Source organism: Chionomys nivalis, chromosome 1, assembly GCF_950005125.1.
Source record: "Chionomys nivalis chromosome 1, mChiNiv1.1, whole genome shotgun sequence".
NCBI lineage: Eukaryota > Metazoa > Chordata > Mammalia > Rodentia > Cricetidae > Chionomys > Chionomys nivalis.
Window position 1 is genome coordinate 65168791 of NC_080086.1, and position 13332 is coordinate 65182122.

Below are 13332 nucleotides of genomic sequence, written 5' to 3' on the forward strand. Positions count from 1 at the left end.
CTCTTGGCCTGTTAACAGAGGACTTGCCAAAGTAGAGGTGGAGAGCCAATGGAGCTGAAGAGGCTAAAACCCAACCTTAAGGCGCTCTCTGACAAAGTGCAGCGTACTCAACAGGAAACTGCTCAACACCAAAAAAACATGTTTAAAAAAAGTGCCAAATTAAGAGACCATATAGTATTTGAGTCCATTGACATGAAATGTCCAGAAGAGGTGCATTAGCCACAGCAGGGCCTGGGGACCAGCGTATGAAAACTTACTGGGAGAAGTGAATATGGTGGTTGCTCCAGCACTAAAAGTTCCTAAACTCAGTGACTTGGACACAACCCAGTGAGTTCCTGATTTGTATGATAGGCATCACTAGTGAACTACCCCAGCTCAAAGCTGTTTTAGGGGTCTTGTTTTCACTTTTCAAGCACTAGTTTATTAACTTTTATAGACAGTCTCATGTAGACCTGGCTAGTCTGAACTTGCCTCAAACTAGAGATTTACCTGCCTCTGCCTCTTTCCAAGTCATGGGATTAAAGATGAGTACCACTCACAACCTGCTGTTAAATATTTTTGAAGGTTCACAATTGGCAGGACAAAATTCTCTTTTTATATGTTGATAGAGTGAAACATGATACCACTTTACAGGAAAGACATTTTATAGTCAAGCGATGTAGTTAAGTGTTGGAACACTTTCCCAGCCATGCACAAAATCTTCCATTTAACCCTTGTACCGAAAAACAATTTAGTAACAGTACAATATTAAGATATTTAGGACAGCCAGGTGGTCCACACCTATAATCTTAGCACTGGAGAGGCTGAGGCAGGAAGACCAGAGGTTCAAGTCTAGTCTGGACCACAGAGCAAGATTATAACTCAAAATGCTTTTAGTATCCCAGGAGTAAGGAGAGCCTCAGTAACAGGATGCTGCCTAGCTGTGTGTGAGGTCCTGAGTTTGATCTTAAGAACCAAAAAAAAAAAAAAAAAAACCTTTATAGTATTAAGTAACCTAGAATTTTTATTGTTTATTCATTTTAAAGAAAAGGTATAAGGTAAATTTGGGAGGAAAACTCATCAAATCTTCCATTTAAATTATACTTTTAGCAACAAAAATGTAGGAAGGTTTTTACATTAAAAAAAAAAGCATATCTGTCCTTTGGTCCTTTCAATTTCCTCCTGTTCCCCAAGAACAGGAGAAGTGTGGCTCCTAAGCTTGACATCTTGAAGAGAGCAGTGTGTCTTATGTTCTCGTCCCAACTCCCAGGAAATGGAAATTTCTGGGGTCCTGCAGTGTGTTGGATGATGACGGCAGGGTGGCATGCAGTCTAATGTTTGCCTGGGCAGATTCCTTCTCTGTTCCCATCACCACCAGCAGCTTCCTGTGGGAGACTAAACATAGGAAAAAGAGTCCCACCTCCTTCCAGATTGTGAAGTCGAGAAGATGTCTAAGTCTGGTGACATCCTGCAGGTAGCAGAATGGACTTCGGAGGCGCTCACATCCACTGCACTGAGCCATCCTAGGGGGCAACGAGTCTCATGGCAATTGTGGTGGACAGGTCACTCAGGGTCTGTTTCACACACCAGCATCCTTTCTACTCTTCCTACTTGACAAAACTAGTGCCTCCCATTCCTGTTCTCCCAGATGAGAGTGGCTGGGATAAGCTTTTCCAAGAAGTGGGTACTTCCAACTTCTAGTCAAATTTGTCAGACCTGTAAGTTCCTATCCTTTGCATTCTATAAACCTAGACTAATAGCATGCAATACCAATACTCTTACTGCAGAGGCCTGTCCCCTCTAGCAACAGGGGACAAACTCAGGAAGCCAGCCAGTCACACACTCATCTACCATATCCCCAATCAAGAGGTTCACTCTGGCTGCCCCCCTTTCCTGCCTTATTGAAGGTGCTGGCTGGCAGAGCTCTTTACTTGCATCTTAGTCTCTCTAAAGTCAAAATAAACCCTTGACATAACAATAATATGGAAAATGCCTAATAGTTCACTAAAAACATTTATTTTAAAGCCATGGTTAGCCTTACAATCTTAATGAAGCAATCATAGTTCTTGTGACTTTGGAAATACGAATGCTACCAAGACCTAGCCTCTCACAGGTTGGGAATGCAGCTTGGTGTAGTGCTTGCACAGCACATGTTAAATCCTGGGTTCAATAAAAAAGATCAGTCTTTAGACTATATTCTAGTTTGCTTATATGATAACTAAAAGTCAGGTACACACACTATAGACAGAAACTAGCCCCAGACCCTTAGCTACAGTACCTAAGTTTTGCCTACCTCTACAATATCTTATGCAGTCCCTTATCCCTCCCCCAACAAAAAAGTTATAGAGTCAAATAAACACAATTAGAACTTAGTCACTAATAAAAGAAGACTGGGGCCAGCCAGACCAGCAACTATTAAGTACATTTTCTATTGCTGTATAAATTCCCAAGGGGGGGGGACACCTACGAAACCCCAAAAGTCTTCTGCTAAGTTGGCAAACTAAGGCTGAGCCTGTAGTCTGGGGCACAATTATGCTATCTCACAACATTGGATGAAAGAAGAGTTGGGCCATAGGAATAAGTCATTCCATGTGTACTAAGCTCAGCCTAATTGGCTGTACCCTAAGCCTGGAGTCAGCATGCTGCCTCTGAGGTAGACCCAACATACCAGCACTTGTTTCCAGGCATACACAACAGCATTCTAGAAGTATTAACCAAATGCACCCTCGACAAAAGAACAGAGACTGACATCCAAGTAAAAAGAGCCAGCAAAGTAGGAAGGAAGGTAGGCCTTTTAGACCACAACTAGCAGCTTGGCTTCCAAAGGGCAAAACTTTAGGCTAGAACAAAACCTCCTCAGGCTTACACAGGCTTCCCAGCCAGGTACTCAGAGGAGGGTACACTATATACAGGTAGAGATTCTCAAGAATCTTCCTGCAATCCTGATGCATTCTGAACTCCAAAAGCCTCGAGGAGACTGTGGCAGAATCTTTTTTATGCCCCACCCTTACCCTTCTTCTCCTTATTAGAAGTGGAAAGCCAAGCTAAAAGCTGGAGCAGGAATAAAGTCCTCCTAGAGGACTAGGAGTTCCTAGTCTCTTGAGGGAGAGGCTTTGGGAGTCAATGTGTGTCTGGCCATACAAGTTCCCTGAGCTAGTCACTATCATGTGGCCTAGGGAGAAGGCCACTGTCACAAGATGCCATCCTATGAGACTTTAACAGGAAAAACAGGGAAGTTTGTATTTAACTGCTGGGGCTGTCTACAAGTCAACAAGGGAGGGGTGAGAACAGCTCAAGGGTAGGACTAACCTAGCACAAATGAGACCCTGGGTTCTATTCCTGGTACCAAGACAAAATGGAAAGCTGGAAAACCAGCTCATGAAAAAGGGAAATGTTTCAACTTTTCAGACTCCAGTCCTTTCCTCCCAATCTCTGCCCACATCCACATGCTGAGTTGACAGACTGGAAGCTACATGATCCTTCCAGAGCTAATGCACAGCACAGTGACAGTCACACACAAGCCACAGCACTCTCAGGCCTCTCCAAATCCCTTATCCTGGGAGTATGAACAGGAGAGGACACTTGTCCTTTCCCCCTCAACACTACCACCTTCGCCTCTACTCACAGCAGCAGCTCCCAGTGGAATTCAGTTCGACAGAAGATCAACCAAACCCTAGTGAGTGCACCTAGCTAGGCCCATGAGGAAATGAAAAAAGTTAGTTTGTGGGAGCATTAATACCCATTAACAGCTCCAAGGAGCTCCGTTGTGTTCTCGGGCAGGACTCCTGAGTAGCTTAGTTTCTGGGAATCACTCTGTAAGGCAGGAGAAGCACCCAAACTAAGCTGAGCAGCTTGCTAGTGTTTAGAAAATGTATTTCCTTGAAAAAAAAAAAAAAAACAGAAATCTTTGAGGGAATTAAGACACTGTAAGAGCCAGATATTGATGGGACTAAGGAAAACAAAACCAAAACTGTCCAAGAAGATTCAAGATGCAACTAGCCCAACAAAAGGTCCGTCTCAGACTTTGGCTAACCGTGTCTTTTAGTGCTGTGAGGAAAGAGGCCAGGAGTAGCCTGCATGAGAATCATGAAGGCAAAGCAACTCTATGTGACTTTTACTGTAAACAATGAGCGACAGCAGCTACACACCTATGCTCAACACCAGGCCAGCAGCAACTAAATGACAGCCACCATCAAGCCCTGCTCTTCTGATGTACAACCTGCAACCATCCAGTTACATTCACCTAAGAACTTTCCAATCTGTGTTTTCTTTAGTAGAGCAGAGCTCAGGCCAGGAGACAAGAGCTCTATTTGCCACTTAGCTCACCACTTCACCATGGAAATGTCAGGAGTGGGGAAGCTGAGTGTTGCAACTGGTTTATTTCTTCTGTTCTATTTTTCCCTCTTACCACTCAGCTATAAATTCCTTAAGCTCTCCAGATGCCCTGCTCCTGGTAGATACACAGCAGGGAAAATATTTCTTAAATACTGCTTTCCTTGGTCAGCTTATTTTGCTTGAATACAGACAGAACATTTCTAACAAGGGAAAAAACAACTGTAGTTCCTTAACTCCAAAGAGCTCTTCAAAAAATAAAATAAAATGGGAAACTGCTCTGAACAAGTCAGCAGAACAGAAGAGCCATGCTCAGAGGGCTTGGAGAGTAGTACCTCGCACATTAGTTACTCAGTCACAGTATCCAGTTAAACCACCTTCCCAACCCAACCCGCCCTGGCTGCACACCCTTGCCACCCCCCTTCAGCTCTGCCTGTTTGTGCATTGCTGGCCCCAGGTACAGCGACAAAACAAGTCCTTCTGGAAGTTTCCAACAGCTCAGTACTTCACTCCTGGAATAAACTCCTTGGCATCTGGATTCAGGTTACTTTTGCTCTGAAATGAGAATCAAGAGAAAATATAACTCAAAGCAAGCTGTACTTTTATTACTTTTTTCATGATAAAAAATTAATTTAGCATACTAAATAATGAGTTTCACTATAACATTTTATACATGTGCATTCCACTGACTTTGCTGATACCTGCCTCTTATCCCTCCCCATACTGATGGTCATCTTTCTGCTTTCACATCCTATTACACTTTAAAACTTATTTTCGGGCTAGGGTTGAAGCTTATTGATAGAGTACTTGCCTAGCATGTACAAGGTTCAAATCTATAGCCCTACAGAGAGATAAAAGTACAGGGAAGACTGGGAGAAAAATAACAAATCATTAAAACTTGTTTTTGAGTTCTGATACATGCTAAGCAAGTGTTCCACAACTGAGCCACACACCACAGTACCCTTCTTGGTAAGCCTCAGGGAAGAAGGAAGAGTCTTAACAGCCCATGCTATCACTGAATTGTTCTCAGAGGCTCCTGCCTCCTGTTTCCACTCCATTTCAAGATATTCCCCTGAATCTATGAATGACATTCATTCCAAAACAGCACTTCAAGCCACTGAACAGATTAACATGGTGAAAAACAATATTCCATGAAGCCAGTTTAGATACTAGAACCTCTATTTTTCTCATTTTTCCATGCCCCTTGGTGTTCTTGTGAGTCTTGGCTCATTGCAAGCCACAGCTACTCACAAGCTATGTGGGAACCACAGTGCTCGCAGAATTCCAGCCACATCAATAGAAGACAAGGAACTCACTTCTCTGACTTAACTGAAGTACAAACTGGCCTGTCAGGAGTGTGTTCCTCCTAATAGCAATAGTTTTCCTGGCAGAGCCATAGTACATTAGGTACAGATAGTGAAAGAGAAAGACTTCTAATCTTATCCCAGGGCAGAGAGCATCAAGGTAAATGAAGGCTGATGACTACAGTTTCACAGAGCCTGAAGCCATTTAAGGGGTGAAGACATGTCAGCTGATAGGCTCCAGAGATGTGATATAGGGTGTAGGGCCACACAGACATCTATGACTCCAAACATCATATTCCTTTCAGGATGTCACATGTACAACTACTGAAGGCTCTTACCAAAATGTCTTCAGATTCATGACTGTCGCTGACTGATAGTCCATTTAACTGCTGCTGTAAGTGTCCTACAGCCTGAGGCAAGTCTCGTGCTGGAATGAACCAGTCCTGGTCCTCTTCATCCAGCATCTCCTGGAAGCAGCGGTCCAAGAAGTCTTGCTCCTGCAGCTCTTCTTCCACCTAGCAACAAAGGGGTAAGACTAAGAGGACTGCTCCAGAGGATGATCCCTCTGGGGTCCCCAGCACTTCTCTTCAGAGGTCCTCACTCAGAACCAGGGGCAGGAAAGCTAATGAGAAATGTTCCCAATTGGTTCATGTTTATAAGTATTTGGTCCCTAGTTGGTGATGCTGTTCAGGGACATCACAGAACCTTTATGAGGTAGAGTCCTGAGGAAGAAAGTATGTCAGTGGGGGCAGGCTTTGAGATTTATGAATGTACTCTATTTTATTTTTTTCTCTCTGCTTCCAATTTGAGATAACATGTGCTCAGCCAGCTTCTTGTTTCTACTGTCAAAGCTTGTCCATTGTTCAACCCAGCCATGACGGACTGACTATATCTCCCTAGAACTGTGAGCTGAAATAAACCCTTTTCTCCATGAAATTGCTTTTGGTCATGGAATCTTACCACAGCAACAGAGAAGTAACTGATCTGATAACCATAAAAAAAAGAAAAACAAAAACAGGATTTTAGTTATTCAAAATGGCAGAAACTTCAGGTCTTCATAAATCTTTTATGGGAAGTATGTAACTGGCCTGAGATTAGGATACTGAAAACTAAATCAAAATCAGTAGTAGCTCCTGATCCACTTTTCTAGTAATAAGAACTCCAAGGCACAAAAATACTTGTAGAACCTTAGAGAGATACAGAAAACACTTTCTGGTACATTATTAAAAATATACGTCACAATACAGTGTCTCTTAAAACAAGAACAAAATATTTAAACTACTCCATACTTCTTCAACACTGTCACCAACTGATGTAAGAAGATCTAGGATTTTCCAGTCCTTTGCAGACAATGTTTACTTGGCAGATTTCAGTGAATTCATTGGCCACTCCACACTTGCCAAATCTCTTTCTCACTTCCTGCTGGGTAACGGGTTCATAGCTCATTACCTCCATAAGCTAAATCAAACAACAACAACAACAACAAAAATCACTCAATTGTGCCTCATATGTTCAGAAAAAGTTACTAATAGCAAGTTTTTGACTGTTTCTGTTGTTTTTGGACAGTTTCACATATCCCAGGCTGGCCTTGAACTCTCCATGTAGCTGAGGCTGGTCTTGAATTTCTGGTCCTCCTGCCTGTTCCTCCCAAGTGCTGGAATCACAGTCATGTTCTATTATCCAGCTAAAGAAGAGTATCTTAAATGTGTAATTGCCTAAACATTTTTAAATCTCATAAATTATACAGTTATGAAGCTCTTAAGTAACTACAAAGTATTTCTAAGCCATTAAGATTTTATAGTTTTGTGTTTGAAATGTTTGGCATTTATTTTCAATGTCCAGTCTCTACTTCTCTCTCTGTGACAGGGCTAGACTAACTCAGTATGTATACAGCTCAGGCTAGTTGTGAACTCACATCAATCCCCTGCCTCAGTCTACCAAGTCTTAGGATCACAGGTATAAGCCACTATACTCCTGCTCTCCATTCTCTTACATACTCCCTTGTTCAAGAATTTTACTATAGCTGCTTCTTTTAGGACTTTGTCATGTGAACTATTTCTCTTATTATAGCAGTATTCTTTGTGTAAGAGTTGGGAAATTAGCACTAAGAACATAAAAAAAAAAAAAAAGAAAAAGAAAAAAGAAAAAAAACAAACAAAAGATCCCAAGTCTCAACTCTGAGGCATGAATAAGTATTGTGCCTGTTCTGACTTTAGCTATTAGATACCCATGGGGAAATGATAGGAACTTAGAGAAAAAGAAAAACAAAAAACAAAACAAGCCTCCAGTTAGAGAATATGTATGTAAAAGATCCCTAACACCCAACTAAGTGGTTTCATCTTCCCACATTCCATGTCATGCCTCACCAGTGGCAACACATCCTAAAAGTTACATAAAATTGGTGTTTGTCCTCAACTTAGCACAACAAGTCTCTTTTCTCTTTAGTATTGAAATTATCTGTGTATGAATATAAATCATTCACAAATATAACTAATGTGTTTCTTCTTCCAAGAAGTAGTTTCCTGAGTTATCCTTCCTTTAAAAAAAATATTTTATTATTTTTAATGGGGGTGGGGGTGAGTGCACATGTGTGCAGGCGAACGAAAAGGCCAGAAGAAAGGCACTAGGTCTACTGGAGCTGGAGTTACAGATGGCCGTGGGCTACCATGTAGGTGCTGGAAAACAAAGTCCTGCCCTCTGCAAGAACAGCAAGCACTCAAAACTGTAGAATTGTCTCTTCAGCCCCTTGAGTTATACTTCGTGTTGTTGTTATCTGTCTGGATCAGGGTGTCAGGTATCTGTGGATAGGCTCAAACTGGATAGGTAACAGAGGCTGCCCTTGAACTGTTCTTGTTGGCTCTAATTCCCAGTGCTGGGATTACAAGTATGTAGCACCATGTGCCACTACTTTCTGAAACCTCAAACAAGCGATATTTCCTTATTTAGGTTTTAGTCTTTCCTCCCTCAATATGACATTTCATTCTGATTCTAAAAGTCTCATACTTGTTGAACTATTTATTTGAATAGAGCCTTGAACTCCTGATCCCCTTGCTTCTTGTTATAAATGCTGGGATTATAGGCATACACCACCATGATCATCTTTTCAGTGAACATTTTCACCCAAAAGAGCTCAATAAGTGGGCTGGGGAAATGGCTCAGCAGGTAAAGTGCTTTGGCACAAACCTGAGGACCTGAGTTTGGATTCCCAGCATTCATGTAAAAAGCTAGGTGTGGTGGTATGTACCTGTAATCCCAGTGTCCTGAGGCAGAGACGAACTCTAAGGACTCACTGGCCAGCCAGTCTAGCCAATAACCAGCTTCAGATTCACTGAGAGACTCTGTTTCAAAAACCGAAGTGGAGACTGCTAGAGGAAGACACACAGCATTGGCATCTGACCTCCACATGCATAGGTGCATGTGAACGTGCATCTTCCAACCCACCCAATGACAATCAATACTAGGATTAGGGATTATAGCCTTAAATGTTTTATTATGCTTATTTATTTATTTTTGGAGGGATGTGCAATGTGTCACTGCACACATGTGAAGGTCAGAGGACAACTTATGGGAGTTTGTTTTCTTCTTCTACCATGTGGGTCCTAGAGATTTAACTCAGGCTGTAAGTCAAGGCAGTAATTGCTTTTATCAACAGAGCCATTTCACAGGCAAGATGTTTTTCATACCATTCAGAAATTGTGGCTTGCCTGGAAACCTTGATATAGATCTTCTGTCTTATCAATTTTTAAAACTGCATCTTAAATCTTGATTTTTTTGTCTTAATAATTTTAGTATGACTTTCCAGGATGAGATACACAAACAGCAACAAGGGCATGTCATCAAGTGTTGTAGTAGTAGCCCCTACTTGACAACAGTAGCAGCAATGTCAGTGGAGGTAAGTAGCAGAGGCAATGAAGGACGGTGGGGTGGAAATACAGAGACCCACATAGGGTGGAAGGGAAGAGGGAAGGAGAGACTACAAGTCCTTGAGGGCTTGGGAGGATTTAGGAGCTATAATCCTGGCTAGCTTTGATTGTTGCTGCTTAAGAGCAGAGGATGTTGCTGCTTAAAAGCAAAGGTTTTCTTTGTATTTGAATCTCTTTTTATTGCATATCTCTCTTTTTCTGACCACACGAGCCTTTAAATTACTGAGCAATATGGGTAGGATTAAAGCCGTGGCTTTGATGGCTGGATCCAGCCCATTCCTTAGCTTTCTAGCCTCACGGCAGAGGTACTGGTGGAGCCATTTTTATTGCCACAACTCTATGGCGTTTCAAGGTCCCTGCCAGCAAGCAAGCTGCAACACTATATCCACAGACAACACTCAAGTCCTCTCTCTGTAGTCGGCCCTCCTGCCTCAAACAGTCAGAGTTTGCCCTGGCAGGACAGACCAGAAAGCCAGCATTTTTAAATGGCGAAGCTTTTTTCCTGCTATGGCTGAAAACCGAAAAGCATGCGTTCAGCTTTTCATCAACACCGAAGTGTTTCATGGCAGGACCTCTTAAAAGAGTTGCAAGGCTTTGCAGCTAAAGCTGAGTCAGGAAGCCTCAGCGCTTGCTTGCCTCTAGCAAGCAGAGCAGACCCAAGAAATTGCTGCTACCAAGAAAACATGCTTTACTCTATTCTTTCCCAAGCTTTCTCAGGCTTTCTGTGGACTCAGTTGTCCACACGTCGGGCAGCCATTCTGTTGTGGGAGCTGCGGGCTGCGTTCCTGCCACCCAGCTCCCGGCCGCCTGGCTAGCTTATGCCCCAAAATAACAACACACAAACTGTATTCTTTTAAACACTGCCTGGCCCATTATATCTAGCCTTTTCTAGGCTAATTCTCATGTATTAATTTAGCCCATTTCTAATAATCTGTGTAGCACCCCAAGGTGCGCTTACTGGGAAGATTCTAGCCTACGTCCATCCTGGGTTGGAATTTTATTGCGTCTGCCTCTGAGAGGAGCAGCTGCATGGCATCTAAGCAGTTTCTTTATTAATTAACCAATGACCTTCCTCCATCAGCACTAAGTTCTGAGGATCAGGCCCTTGACTTAGAACCCAGAGCTATAGATTGTAACTTGAGCTATATGCCTCTGGCTACTAAGTTCTGGAACCCCTGATTCTCTGAGTGTGTTAGGCCTTTATCAACCCTAGAAGAACCACCCTGTTCCTACAAGTACAGTAAAAGATAGCAGTAGCTCACGGGAATAGTGACCTTTGCTTACCTGTCTATTGAAATCCTCTTCATTCTCCATCCACATATATTCTGCAAATGGGTTTTCCTTTTCCTCATGTCCATTTAACTCTTGGTCCTCTTTGCATTTCACACTGGGTGATGTACCTGCTACATTGGATCCATTCATTATGGAGATTCTAAACAGATAAAAGAAGACAAAAAGTGAAGATAAGGACTAAGGAAATTTGAATCTAAAAATCCAGATCTTTCCAGAAGCTTCTTAAGTTGTAGGCCAATAATTTGAAATGAAAATGAACACTACTGTTAGTTTGTAAATGTTATGACATCAATCACATAGTTACCAATTATACAGATGTATAGTTCTTTAATAACTGAGTAGTGGGGCACAATGGTGTGGTGGTCTGGAAGAAAATGTGCCCCAAAGGGAGTGACACTATTAGGAGGTATGGTTTTGCTGGAAGATGTGTGTTATTGTGGAGGTGGGCTTTGAGGTCTCATATATGCTCAAGCTACTTCCTGTTGCCTGCAAGTCAGGATGTATTAACTCGAAGCTCCAGCTCCAGCACTGTCTGCCTGCATGCTGCCATGCCCCACCATGAAAATGGAAGCTACCCAATTAAACGTTTTCTTTTATAACAGTTACCACAGTCATGGTGTCTGAGAAGTCCCATTCCTCTCTCCCCAAACTGTGCCCACTCAGAGACTCTCCAAACAAAGGGAAGGCACCAAGAGGTCCACTTTCACATTCTTGGTGGCTACTGCAGCTTCCTCCCCTAAAGTTGCCAGTTGCCTAAAGTGGTCGGCTATTGACCACACTTGGGCACAAACCCAGCTTGAGGCTGACACGTCATCACCCCTCGTCTACAACTATCTGGTTTCCCTGTTTTAGTTCGGGTGTACAGCTGCTCCAGCCTCCATCTCTAGAGAATCCACCAGGGAGTTGCATCTGTGGAGACACCTATTGGGCGGGGGTGGAAGGGTAGGCAGTGTCAGAAAACGTATTAGTAAGGGTGGTAGACAATCCTTTATTCATCTCTTCTTTCTCCAGTGTTGGGGACAGAACCCAGGGCCTTGCACACATTGGCAAGCATTCTTCCATAGAGCTGCACTCCAGCCCGACAGTCTCTTGTAATGCAGAGCCTCAGAAACCACAGTCATCTTCTGCCCCTTTCTCCTCCTAGAAGGTCACAGAAACTAACACTTCTCTTCCCCTACACAAGTATAGAACACAAAGATATATTCTGAGCTTTGCCTCTCTTTCTGTATCAGGCTGGCCATAAACAAATCTGATCTTGTAGATTGATCATAAACCCCATTTCAGTAGAGGACCTGCCCATAGCTGGGAGGACAAACTTGCACAGAGGCCAAGAAAAATCTGGAGAGGCCCTGCTGGGTTTCCCTAAACAGCTTTCTAGCATTAGACCACACCCTTTCTGTCTGGTCACACTGTTAGAGGGTCATCCTGTTTCAATCATGCTTTTATAATGAAGCCTTTATAACGAACCCAAAGAGGATTGGTTCAGAGCATTCTGCAGAGCTGAACACATGGAAGCTTGTAGAAAAGTGAATAAGGAGCCAGGCGGTGGTGGCGCATGCCTTTAATCACAGCATTGGGAGGCAGAGGCAGGTGGATCTCTGTGAGTCTGAGGTAAGTCTGGTCTACAAGAGCTAGTTCCAGGACAGGCACCAAAGCTACAGAGAAACCCTGTCTCGAGAAACCGGAAGAAAAAAAAGTGATTAAGAAATCATTCATGACCTGGGAGCAGGGACCCCAGCTCCACAGGGATGGGAATCCTACCTATCTTCATTTGGCTATCTATTTCTTTATTGTTGTCTTCAGTTTTGCAATAGGTGTCTTCATTATGTATCTCTGGTTGGTCTGAAACTGGCTAGGTAGACCAGGCTGATCTCTAACTCACTGGATCGTTTGACTCCACCTCCCCAATTCTAGGATTGCAGGCATTTAACACCAAACACTGTGATATTTGTCTTCTACAAAATATCTTTTAGAGAGCTAGAGAGATGGCTCAAAGGTTAAGAGCACTGACTGTTCTTCCGGAGGTCCTGAGTTCAATTCTCAGCAACCACATAGTGGCTCACAACCATCTGGAATGAGATCTGGTGCCTTCTTCTGGCCTGCAGGCATGGAGGCTGAACACTGTGTACATAATAAATAAATCAATCTTTAAAAAAAAAAAAAACATCTTTTAGACTAAGCTAGTCAACATCAATATTTTCCTGAGTTGTGAGCAGACCAGTAAGCTAAACCCAAGGATGGGGGATTAGAAACCCCAACTGACAGTCAGTTGGTCATAGAAATTTCAAGTGGTGTCTGAAGCGAGGAAGGTGTGTTGGGACTGAGCTCTCAATCTGTGGGATCTGACATTACTTCTAGGTAGACAGTTCCAGAGTTAAACTGACCAGCTGGTTTCTGCTGCAGAGCAGACTACTTTCTGGAGGGAGACACGCACATACATTTTGAGATCATAGAAGTCATCTGTGCTGTAAACACACAGTAGTAGAAGCTGAGTTCATTTT

The 13332-nt window shown here is 42.9% G+C and overlaps 1 protein-coding gene across 4 annotated transcripts in view; it reads right to left on the minus strand.

The window, feature by feature from the left end:
- Positions 1–985: 985 nt before the first annotated feature.
- The window catches only part of Paip2b (poly(A) binding protein interacting protein 2B), a 35642-nt gene continuing 23295 nt past the window's right edge, over positions 986–13332 (minus strand). For all 4 annotated transcript variants that reach the window (XM_057778103.1, XM_057778120.1, XM_057778095.1 and 1 more), the window contains 3 exons: positions 10823–10970; positions 5954–6130; positions 986–4866 (listed from right to left, as the gene is read on the minus strand). In XM_057778103.1, the coding sequence (XP_057634086.1) occupies positions 4810–4866; positions 5954–6130; positions 10823–10960 (372 nt within the window). In that variant the 5' untranslated portion in view covers positions 10961–10970 and the 3' untranslated portion in view covers positions 986–4809. The remainder of the gene's footprint in view (positions 4867–5953; positions 6131–10822; positions 10971–13332) is intronic.